General features: G+C 41.2%; 1 protein-coding gene across 1 annotated transcript; it reads left to right on the top strand.

The window, feature by feature from the left end:
* Positions 1–913: 913 nt before the first annotated feature.
* LOC142047032 (interferon beta-like) lies at positions 914–1,577 on the top strand. The gene is given in 2 exon segments (XM_075067499.1): positions 914–1,113; positions 1,115–1,577. Coding segments are annotated over 2 exon segments (663 nt in total).
* The last annotated feature ends 10,720 nt before the right edge of the window (positions 1,578–12,297 follow it).

The raw sequence follows: 12,297 nt of genomic DNA, 5'->3' as shown, positions 1-12,297 counted from the left end.
TGCCCAAGCTGAGGAGAAGGCAAATGTTAAAAGAGAAAGAACCAACAAAAATGGTGAACATTGAATTTGATTTTTTTTTAATTATTTGAATTCTTTCATCCCAGGGACACAATTGGTAAAAAATACATAATGGGACTTCTCTGCATAACCTCCTTCTGACCACATTATAAATCATAGTCATCCATATGGGTATCTCTCTAGCATGTGTTACTATACTAATTGCTCATCCTGTTTTATAAATTAGTGTCAATTTTTCACTATTGTCACTGTTGGAGCGATCAACAGGACATGATATTCACACCTTCCAACTGCAACTATTCATCAGCTACAGTATGTATATAAAGACCTGGAAATAAACAATGAGCTAAGGTTTCATTTTCTCAGAGCATTCTAGCTCCTGTGATTTCACAGAAGGAAAATACCGATGGTTTGTGCTGTCTACATTTTAAATGTGCCTTCTAAATTGAACGAAATGGTTAAAGTTGAGATGTGCCAATATTTTTGGCAGGACTAACCCTTTCCTCCCATATTTACTTCCTCCATGTCTAGCAACCTTTAAATATTCCTAAACTATTTCTGTCTCTTAAATGAAGGAGTTTATGAATAGGAAATGCATGGGCTGACGAATTGGAGGGCTTTTCCGTACCATTTTGGAATTGTGGATGATCTTCTTAAATTATAAAAATTAACATATGATAAAAAGGCTGTATGTGTGTGGATCCAACATGAGTTAGCAGGGTTGTGTACTGTCATAGGTAGTCACTTTCACAAAAAAGAAGGAGGAAACATAGTAAAAACCAGAAAACAGGAAGAAAAACAGAAAGAAAAACTCTGAAACCTCCAAGAAGGAAAATGTTGTAAACAGAAAATGATCAAAGAAACATTCTCCAACCAAATACTTAAATTCAGAGACATGAAGGAAAGACACGACAATCTACATAGGACCCTCAACAAACTCCAGGCTCAAGGTTCCACACAAAGAAAGGACTGTATAGACATCATCGTGACCTCCAGGTGTTTGCTGCATGTTTGCCTCATACTTCTCTTCTCCACTGAAATCTCATCTCGGCTCTGTACCACGCTTCACTTCCAGCGGAACAAAGTGAACAGAGAGCTTGGAGCTTCTGAAGAAAATGAGCGGAAATTTCCCCTCACAATGCATACATGAAAGGGTAGCTTTCAAGCCCACCCACGAAGTTTCCAAACTCCCACTGTTCCAGAAGGAGAATGCCAAGGTGGCAATCCAGGAGATCCTCCAAGAGATCTTCAACATCTTTAGCAAAAACCTCACCCAAAGTACCTGGGATGGGACTTCTATAGTCAGGTTTCAAAATGGACTTTACCAGCAAATTCAGCGGCTGGAGGCATGTTTGAGAGCACAGATGGAGAAGGAATTAACCAACCCACAAAGTGAGTACCTCCAGCACAGCAGTCAGAGAGTGAAACAATACTTTCAGGGGATAGATGCTTTCCTGAAAGAAAAGCAATACAGCCTGTGTGCCTGGGAGATCATTGGCATGGAAATACCCAGACATTTTGTACTGATTGACAAACTTACTAGAAGCCTTAGTAACTAAGGTACAGTACCAAGGTTTTCCCTGGAGTTAATGACCTAACATTAGTATAATTTTTACAGCTGAACAGAGATAGTGGATATTTTATATCAGAGGGGTAGCCGTGTTAGTCTGGATCTGTAAAAAGCAACAAAGTACACATATGTGGAAATCTCAGACACCTCACTAGCACTTTGGTCATCAGATAATGATACTTTCCTTCCTCTCACACCACAAAGTACTCTAACTTCGACATATGTAGTGTGTTTCTGCGATTATCATCATTGCTATTAATTTGTCCCCATGAGAACTATTTCTAGTATTCCAAGGTTTGAGAAGCTTCCTAGAGACTTTTAAAAAATATTTACATACTAAATGACTTGCGAACTTATGTGTGGAAAAGATATTTTCATTTAATTTATTGAGATCAATTCAATGAAAAATATATTTTTTCCCTTTATGTTTCAACTATTTTCTATTTCATTTGAATGCTGCAACTACTGAGGTTAAAACAGGAGGATGCAGTGGAGTCCCTCCTCTCTGCTGATTCTTCCCACAGTCATTTCTAACACTCCATAACGCTTGACATATTATGCAATACATTCACTCTACTATGGAATCCAACTGCACAAAGTACATTTTATGTGATAATATTCTGTTCATTTACTCAGTGTTTAAAATGAAAAATGAAGGATATTGATGCAAAATAGTTACAAGACAATTAAGAATTTTAAAAGAAAGGGTTGGACTTTAAACATTGTTGACATTATGTGTTTGCTATATATTTCTATGGTTCAACTCTTCTCTGATCAAATCTCACCTCTGAACTGTAACATGCAGTATAACCACAGTTAAACAGCATAACACATGTGAACTGGAACAGCTTCCAAACAAAGAGGTGTGGAGAATTTTTCTATAATGTCAGAACAAAGAGAGATTTCCGGTGGCACTAAGAGGTTCTCAAGTTCTGAGTGTCCCTGACAGTCCAAGAAATCTTCCAACATATTTCTTGCTGCTTTTGCAAAAATCTCTCCCAAGCTACCTGAGACGGGAGTTCCATTCAGAGAGTTCAACATAGACTCATCAGCCAGCTGGCCATCTGGAGACATGCTTGTTGCAATGATGGAAGGTGAGACACTCTAACCAGGAAGGAAGAAAGGACTTTCAGCTCACCAGGATGAAAGTGAAGAGATATCAATTATTTCCTAGCAGAGAAGCAGTTCAGCCTCAGTGCTGGCAAGAGAATCCAAGTGGAATTAGAAAGTTTTCAACTATGGGACAAACTCACAAAGAAGTTTAGATATTAAAATACCAACCTTTTAAAAAACACTAACTGAAATAAATTAATATTTTATACATGATGTAAAATGAGATGCAGTGGAATTTTAAAAGGTGTTGCTACTATTTATTCAATTTGTGCATTGTGGAAATATATTCAGATCGTTTTACTGGATTTGTAACACTATATTTATGTCAGTCTACTATTTATTTATTCTTATTTATGACATCATAGGTATTTATTGCTTATAAATAAAATATTATATCATGCAAAATGGGAGCCTCCAACAGTAGTGATTTGTATTAAACACCTATATAAAATAAACAAAAACAAATCCCAGACCAAACCAACTCTGTAATTGTTCATCCTTAAAACTCCATTCCAGAAAGTAGTTAAGCACATGAGACCCATCCCACTGGAGTTCGTGCTTCAAGCTGGGAACACACTTAAATACACTGATGACTCTTAAGTTCACTGGTCTTCCATATGAAAAAAATATTAACTGTGTAATAATTAGTCTTTCCACTGTAACAGACCACACAGCTCTCTACCCCTTTTTCCTCTTCTACCTTTTACTAGATTATTTTTTCCCAACACTGGTAGTTGTGGATGGTTGGTGTAGAAGATGGTTATGTAAGGAGAGTCTAGTTTGGTGTTCTCTCCCTACCAGTCAAGTTTGCGTGCCCTGCCAAAAACACACCAATTAAACTCATTTGTAACTAGCCTATCTATGCCCCCGCAAAATCAGGTTAGCCTGCATTCACACCCCCAACCTAAAATCAATTATAATTCCATGTATCCAGCTCGTCTCCACAATATATTTACAAGCAATCGTCCCCCCTTTAAGTGTGTGTGTGCACATGCATTCCCAGCGGATTTGCATGTCCTCTCCTTCCCTGCAGCTGACTTCTAAGTATGTGCCCAGCCTAGACTAAATTCATTCTTGTGTGCCAGACAGCAGAGTTCCCGATAACTGGGTCAAGTGCACGCTCCCTCAGCGCTGCCCAGAGAATAAAGGGGGCCAGGGGTCTTCGGGGGTGGGGGGCCCCCACTTCGGTGTTAATTTGGCGTCGGGGGGGTCCTTCTGCTCCAGAACCCACCATCGAAGTGCCCCAAAGACCCACGGTGGGGGCCCCCTGCCACTGAATTACCGCCGAAGCCCCAGCACTTTGGCGGTGGGTCCCGCTTCAGTGGTAATTTGTCAGCAGGGGTCCTTCTGCCTTGGAGCGGAAGGACCCCCCGCCGTCGAAGACCCGTAGAGGAAGAAGCTTCTGGGGCCCGAGCCCAGCGAGAGTTTTCCAGGGCCCTTGGAGCGAGTTAAAGAACCTGCTCCAGGGTCACTGAAAACTCTCATGGGGGTCCCTGTGGGACCTGGGACCTGGGGCAAATTGTCCCGCTTGCCCCCACCACCACCCTGGGCAGCCCTGTTCAGCAGACCCAGAAGGTGCAGTAGCATAGGCATCACTCCTGCTCTGACAACGAGGATAAGACCAGTTGGTGCAGACTCAAAAGTCAGCCAAACTGGCACAAGGGAAAGAGGCCAGGACAGGTGTTGATTAATCACTTTCTTGAACAGCCTCTGATAATAGGGGCCCTACAGAGCTCCATATGGATTTTAAAGCTGTCCTGCCACAGTGGAATGTGAATGTCTGCTCCAATATAGCTACCCCTGTGGGCACAAGGAAGTACAAAGTGCAACCTCTTACCTCTACAAGAATGAATCTGACTCAGTCTTTAACGCTTCCTGGTTGTGGTGGGGAGGACAGTGTTGATATCAGGCTTAGAAACAGTATTAGAAATGTTTAAAGATTTCAAAGCCATGTAAGAGAGTTAGACACATTTTCCACAAGGCATGGTAATGGGTGGTGATGGAGTACAACTTCTCCATTTGAGGGGAAATATCACATTTTGATATGCTCTTCAAATACTTTGAAAGCCAATATCCTTTAAATGGAGTGCAATATAGATCACAGGAGATAAAGTAGATACCAGCAGAAACTACCAGCAGAGTAAATGGTTGCTTTTTGAATATGTATCACTTTGTGTTAAAAAATTAAGTTCTCTTGTTTTATCCAGCGGAAACTCCTGATTCCAGATGGTGGCACAGGGTGTGATGGCATACTGCTGAGCACACTGTTTATGATATGGGAGGATGCTGCTGTACTGTGACTTTCTGAATGTGTCGTTCTTACCTTTCAAATCATACTGCTCTGCTGCCATTCAGCAGTTGCAGGAAAAGATATATCATCTGAATAAGCAGAGACAAATATTTGATTTGGATGATTACTCAGCAGGTGTCTCATCATCACCGTGGTACCTAGATTAATTATTTTCCCTCAATTTATGTATGTTTTGCAGTGAATACATATAGTATGGGATAGATCATTAGGATTCTGATAAATCTGACCTCAGACCGCTCCAGAGAGCTCACTAACCCAGTGCCAATAGACACACGAGATGCATGTGGTGATCCTGATAGATAGCTTTGGTTCATACTCTGCCCCGCATCTATTCTTTCCCTCTAATGGAACATTCCTTAGGTGCTGCTGGCAAGGCAACTTCCTCAGATTTCATCAGCCCCTTTCAGTCAGGTTTGCATTTCAGTATGCCTAGTCTTGTTGACTTCTCTAGTCATTCACAAACATCAGGTGCCAATGCAGGTATTTACCACTGACCACAAGGTTTTGTTGAATTGTCTGAAGTCCTTAGCTGGGATAGATGGCATCACTCTTCAGTTCTAGTCTTTCCTTATAGAAAGGTCCAAGAGGTTGGTTTTGGTGAGATGTTCATCTGCTTAAAGAACTCTCAATGCAGGTTGTCACAATGTATCTAAGGCAATTATATGGCCCTCAGCACTATTATATCTAAGCACCTCACAATCTGTAATGTATTTATTCTCCCAACACCCCTGTGAGGTAGGGAAATGCTGTTAGCCTCATTTTACAGCTAGCCAACTGAGGCCCAGAGAGACTAAGTGACTTGCTAAAGGGCATACAGGAAAGTCTGTGGCAGAACTGGGAATTGAACTCAGGTCCCCTGAGTCCCTGATAGTACCCTAATAACTGGACCATTCTTCTTCTCTAGAAGGATCTTTTCTGTCAGCACCCCTTTCTATCCCCCACCCCATTTAGCATGTATATGGGACTACAGAAGATACAATGAGATGATTTAGACTGTGTAGCCTTTATTATGCAGATGACACTCAGCTGTGTGTGTGTTCTTATCACCAGATCCAGGTGATATGGTGTCTTTGCTTTCCCTGTGACAGGTTGAGATTTGGATGTGAACAAGAGCGAGCTGTCTGAAATTTAAGCCAGACAAGCTAATGGTTTGTGTGCATACAGAGATAGGAAGTGATATAGAAATAAATTCTGTTATCCCCCTTTTTTGCCTGTGTATCACGTGATGAACTTCTCTCACAGTATTCCCCAATTGGCACAAGCCTCTCTCCAGCTGATGCTGGATGAAAAAGACATAAACAACTTTAAACAATTAACTAAATGCATTCAAGAACGACAAAGCATTTTGCTTTATAGTTTGGATTGATTTTTATTCTATATGAACTTGGTGACAGTGTCATTTTGTGTATTTGTGGAAACTTTGGGCACAACTGGGCATGAAAAAGGAAGTTATCGGAGCTGGGGAGGATTTTTTATTATTATTGAGGGAAAATAGTTTCTGAGGGAAAACAACAAAGTTTTCTGGGGAAAAGTTTCAATCTTGCTGAATATTTTAGGTTTTCCATTGAGGAAAAGAAAATCAAAACTTTTTTTTAATGTAAGAGTTGAAACATTTCAATTTATTGAACCGAATTGAAACATTTTGTTTTGGGTCACTTTGATATTAATCTGCATCAACGTCAGCTGCCACGGAGCCTCATGACAGTAATAGTTCAGATGACTGATGTTCCCATTATCCTCAGGGGCTGGGCCAGGTTACTTGGCTGGACTACATCTACCAAAGTTTCTCTTTTGGTCTCATGACCGTGGTGTACCACATGGAACCAAACCCACAGAAGAGAAGAGGGGCATGAGGTGTTGATGAGTTGGGAATACGGCCATACAATTTATGAATTCTGAGTGAGATTTTGAACCCTATGTGTCTGTGTCAGGCTGAAAACTCCATCTGTAAAGTGCAGCCTTTTGTCTTCTCTGTAGTTCGTTCTATGTTGAGTTGGAATCCTGGGCTGGGGACAAAAGACCAACAATAAAGTGTCCTTGACTCCTAAGCACCCAGTCATCGGACATCTATTCACTATTGACCGGGGGTCCCCAGCGCGGTGCCTGTGGGCGCCATGGCACCCTCGGGGGCATCTAAATGCGCCCATGTCCTGGCCAGGGGTTGAGCATCCGCCAAAATGCCACCAAAATTCGGCGGCGCTGCCTCTGGATGACGCCGCTGACAAGCGACGTCATCCAGAAGTGTCACTGACGAATTTCAGCGGCTTTTCGGCGGATGCTCGACTGTTGTCACAGTCTTTCGTCTGGCACCTGCCAGATGAAAAGGTTGGGGACCACAGCTCCAGACAAAGGCCTGGTTCCTGCCCATCAGAACTGGTTTAGCAGGGGGAGGTTGCTTCAGCTGACAGGGGGTCTCTTCTCATGTGAGGAAGTTTGCAAGAGTACCGCCTGACAGGGGCTGAAGGTTTTAAAAAGGGCAGAAGCTGATCTGCAGAAGAACTGAGGGTCTTTTTTCTCCGGTCTAGGAATGGGAGGTTACCCAGCATATAGAAGCCTCATGGGGCAGGGTGGGACTGCCTGCTTTCCTAAGCCCAGATGCCCCATAGGACTCTTGACAACCTAAAGGACTTGGTCTGCAGCTCAAAGAATTCCCTGGAATGGTAAGGAAGCTGTGTCTGTGACATGTGTTTAGTGTTCTGTATGAGCTGTCCTGTCCTTTACATGATTAAGTGTAAAAGAGTGTTAGACTGTGCAAAGTCTGTGTGCATTAACTGCTTCACTATACCTGCACAACCATGAAAGAGAAATTACAAACCAGAAAATTTACACTTTTGGGGCAGAGTTCTGGGATACAGATGTATTTAGGTAACTGGGGTAATCTCAGGGGTCAGGGCTGATCCTGGGAGCCTAGAGCAGGTGGGCTAATTAGCAGGGGTAATGAACAGAGTCTGACCCTTTTCCTGAGCACTGAGAGGCCAACAGAGGAGGTTGCTGAGGCTTCAGAAGCTTTACACACCCCAGAGGATCCAGAACACAAAAGTTTGAATCCCCCTTGCAGAAGTCCTAGTGGGTTGATCTATTACAGATGCACCTGACTGAGAACTTGCATAGGGCATGGGAAAGCTCATGGCAGACACAATTCAGCGTCAAACCCAACCAAAGTGAAGCATTTTGACATTTCCAAACTGAAGTTTTTCAGAACTTTCCACTTTACCAAAAAACATTAAATATTTGGACTGTTTGGCCAAACTTTGAAATATTGGACTACCCCCGCCCCCGGATGGAATTTCCAGTTTCTGGCCACTTCTAGAAGATCATGACAAGAATACTATAGTCATTACTCATGTTGTTACTTGTGTGGGATTTGCAATTCAACCTCTCATAGAGAATAAAACCCTACAGCATAATGATATGTTGAGTGACTATGCCCATACTTATAATTAAGCTGTTATAGTATAGACACATTACTGCTTTCTAATGTCAGCAACAGAAACCTCTTTGCTTAGAATGGAAAGTGACTCACTCCAGCAATTAGAAAGAGTTCCCTACATGACTCTGTATTCAAACCTTACACTTACTCCAATCGGATTATTTGAGAAATGTCAGCATTACAAGATAACCTGCAGTTTCCCAGCAGTCCATCTAATATACAAAATTATATGCTCAATCAGTACATGAAAGTTTGTGTGCAATTTGTCAGGTAATGAGAGAGACATTTCATACACACTAGAAGCCCCCAGCAAAGGAAAAATGAGGGTTTTCCTGCCTTCTGCATAGGGACAATGAGGAAGCTGGGGGCAGTGACATCAAGTAAAGCAACTGCGAGCTGCTGGTTTGAGATGATGGCTAAAGGAACTCAAGGGAGAAAAGAGAACTGAGGAGTCTTGGGAGCAGCATAGCAGAAGAGCATAGTAGAACTGAACTGGCAGTCAGAAACAAGGGGAAAGGACCCATTCGGTATCAGCCACACAACTACACCAATATAACACCAATTCAGAGATAATGTGGTAAAGCAGTGCTCGGGGGGAGGGGCTGCACACTCCAGCGGATCAAAGCAAGTTTGATATAATGTGGTTTCACCTATAACATGGTAAGATTTTTTGGCTCCCGAGGACAGTGTTATATTGGGGTAGAGGTGTACTTGCGAAAAGGAACTAGGTGGGACCAGAGAGAAATGCATGACTGAGCATGCTTGGGACTGAGCCTCAGTTTGACTGTTCTCAGTTAGTACTCTGATCAAAGATCTTGTGACTGGGGGAAGTGGAGACATTGTAGCTAGGAAGCACAGAGCCAGTTCGGTTCTTTAAAGGCACTTTGCCGGAAAGGCAAACAGCAGTTTAACTTTCCATTCAAACTAGAGTAGAATGTATAGCAACTTATAAAGCCTTGCCATTTAGCAGCAGCTGCTGGACACAGTTTAATTTGATGCTAAGCAAAATGATAATGCTTGCAAGCTATAGCCTGCAGCCACTCATATAATTTAAAAAAAGACAATCATTTCTGCCAGAAAGGGGAGCACAGTTTTATTTTCCAAGACAGATCAGTATTTGTAGTAAAATAAACTGTAACCTGACTACTTGCGGCTGCAAAGTAGAGTTTGATTTGATTCAAGGAGGTAAATAGCCTCTCTAATATTTTGTTACAGTTTTGCAATAAAATAGCTGTTCCAGCCAGACAGTTTAATTTGCAAATTAGTCCTTGACTTATGATTTAAACATACTTGTAGACAAAAAACTATACACACACATACTTGACTGCTTTTTATATATTACTGCGTTTGTTACAGTAGTGTCAGGGGCCAACTGAGAATGGCATCCCGTTATGCTCATCACTGTATAAATATAGAATAAGAGACTATCTAATATGTATAAGGCATCTGGAACATCTCATCCTGAATCAGTAGAGGTAATACTGAAGGCCATGGATCAAGTAAGTAAAAACCATATGACACAGAAGAGTATGTTATAAAATGACCATTTTCCATAATTCATGGAAAACCAAATATCTGTGGGATTTTTCTTGCCTTAAAGAAGTTTTGTGAAATTTGCAGAAGCACAGGAAAGTCTGTTATATGGGCAGTCCTCTTGCAAGTGTGTGTAAGACCTTTAGAACTGATTCTCAACAAGTATGTGACCACTGTCCTGTCTAGATGAAGTGCATGGAAGCAGAAAATATGTCACCCTGTCCACAAGAAGTCCCTATTTCTAGATTGCTCCATAAAATACAATGAGATGAGAGAAAAATATTGCCTCAACTTGTTTAACACTGCTTACAGTCACTAAAATTACAGATTGTTTTATAGATTGTCAGATATGCTGAAAATTCTGAGCCAAAATAGTCTTAAATTTGGATCACTCTATGGATGTTAATATGGTTTAAAAGGCTTTAGTCAGGCAGCAGTGTCTTTCAAGAATATGCATTTTTGATACACTTAGAAAGCTAGATTTATTCCTGTGCTTACTTATGAATCAATGACAGGTCTGCATGTGAGCCAAAATCAGCAAGCATAAGATACATGCAAAATAGGAAACCTTGCATTCTCTTTGGTGACGCTGTTGTCTTGGAATCTGGGACAGATAGCGATACCACAAAATCAGCTTTAGGAATTATAAGGATCAGAACAAAAGAATTCAAATCAAAGTCTGAATTTCGATGGTGCAGGAATGAATATGGGCTGTTCAAATGGTGCACAGTCCAAATTTACAGCGATGCTCATGTTATCATCGTGCAGTGTGCCAGCAACAACCTTGTTATTCTAGATCACACAAACAAGATACAAAATCTGAATTTATCTTGCCATTGAATTATTTTACTATTTATGTCCCAAAAGATGACAACTTAAAGCTATTGCTGGTGCCTTTCAGAGTTATTCATCTGGCGTCTGTGTTGCTAGTCAGGGCAATGCACTAAAAGCAGTGATCTAAAGCTATCATTAAGCTATAACCAATTTGGAACAGGTACTGATATAGCCCGAGTTAGAAGCATTCTTAAGGAAATCAAGAAAGATATATGAAATACAATCTGCCTGAAAATGAAGGACTTAATCATTGTGGCTAAAGTCTCTCTAACTTTTCAAGTAAAGGAACTCTTATTGTTAGAGGCTTTGCAAAAGCTAGAAAGTATTGTGCCGGAATGCAAATCAATAAGACATTTCTGGTTCCTCTGTCTAAAAACAAATCTGTAAGTATGGCAAACGAAGGAGTAAATATATCTGGATCCTTAGAGGCAAAGCAGCAGAAAATCTATATAGTTGAAGCTTGCATTGAACATGTACATGTCAAATTCACCAGGAAACTTTGGTGCTGGAACTAGGGGTGCTCCCTATTTTGAAGTGGTTTCCATCATAAACAGGGTTTACAGTTTAGTTCAATGGTACTCAGGACCCTCACTATAAAAATTGTTCCAGCCCCCTGCTAGGAAACAGCAATCACCATCATGTAGTTCCAACGCTTGATGCCTAGCGATTCAAAAAAATGGCCCCGTGGAGCAATGGACAAATTGACAATCTGCTGGAGCATTACACATAGTAATTGAGTGAGAGGGGAAAAAAGAATGCTGTTGATGGTTGGCTATAAAATTACACTAGGCATCAAATCCACAAGTGACAGTACATAGGCATGCCTATCAAACCCCATAGTGACCTGGCCACCTGCCTTGCAGAAGATGTTGCTTTTGATAATACTGTCTTCATTGTCTCATAGCACTCCAGTAGTAGAATTAAAGTTTTCCCACATTTAAACTAATCAAAACAACCCATAGACATACAAACAGTAAGAGAATTCTAGGATGCAATTAGGTCAATCAGGTTTGAAAGGACATCTGGAACAAAAAACATATTTGTGGACAGAGTTGCAGTGAGTGCTCAACAGCAACAGAAGTCAGCGCTACCGTAAAACCAGACTAGCACTATTTGAAATAATTCGATCTAGATTTCAAAACAAAAGATGGACAATATCCATTATTGTTTTTATTATTCAAATTACAACCGTGTCTGAAGGCCTCAACCAGGGTTGGGTGCTCTTTATGTTAGACAGTGAAGAAATAGCTATTAAAAGGAAATATCTGCCTCACAAAGCATATGGTTTAAAGCTCCTGATGTGCAATCTGATGTGTGTGTGCGCAGAGTCCTGCCCTTCCTGGAGCCCCATTGACTTTAAAGAACTTTACATGTTGGAAAGTGTCTGCCTGCATGGATTGGATTGCAGGATTTGGGGGATGGGGGTGGGGGGTCAGGAAATAAGACAAAGGGAAAAGGAGCAGGATACAGCTGGAGATGGTCGAAAAT

The sequence above is a fragment of the Chelonoidis abingdonii genome, chromosome 6 (genome assembly GCF_003597395.2).
Source record: "Chelonoidis abingdonii isolate Lonesome George chromosome 6, CheloAbing_2.0, whole genome shotgun sequence".
In the NCBI taxonomy this organism is placed as follows: domain Eukaryota; kingdom Metazoa; phylum Chordata; order Testudines; family Testudinidae; genus Chelonoidis; species Chelonoidis abingdonii.
The sequence above is the reverse complement of the archived record's forward strand: the minus strand, read 5'-3'. Positions and strand labels throughout refer to the sequence as shown.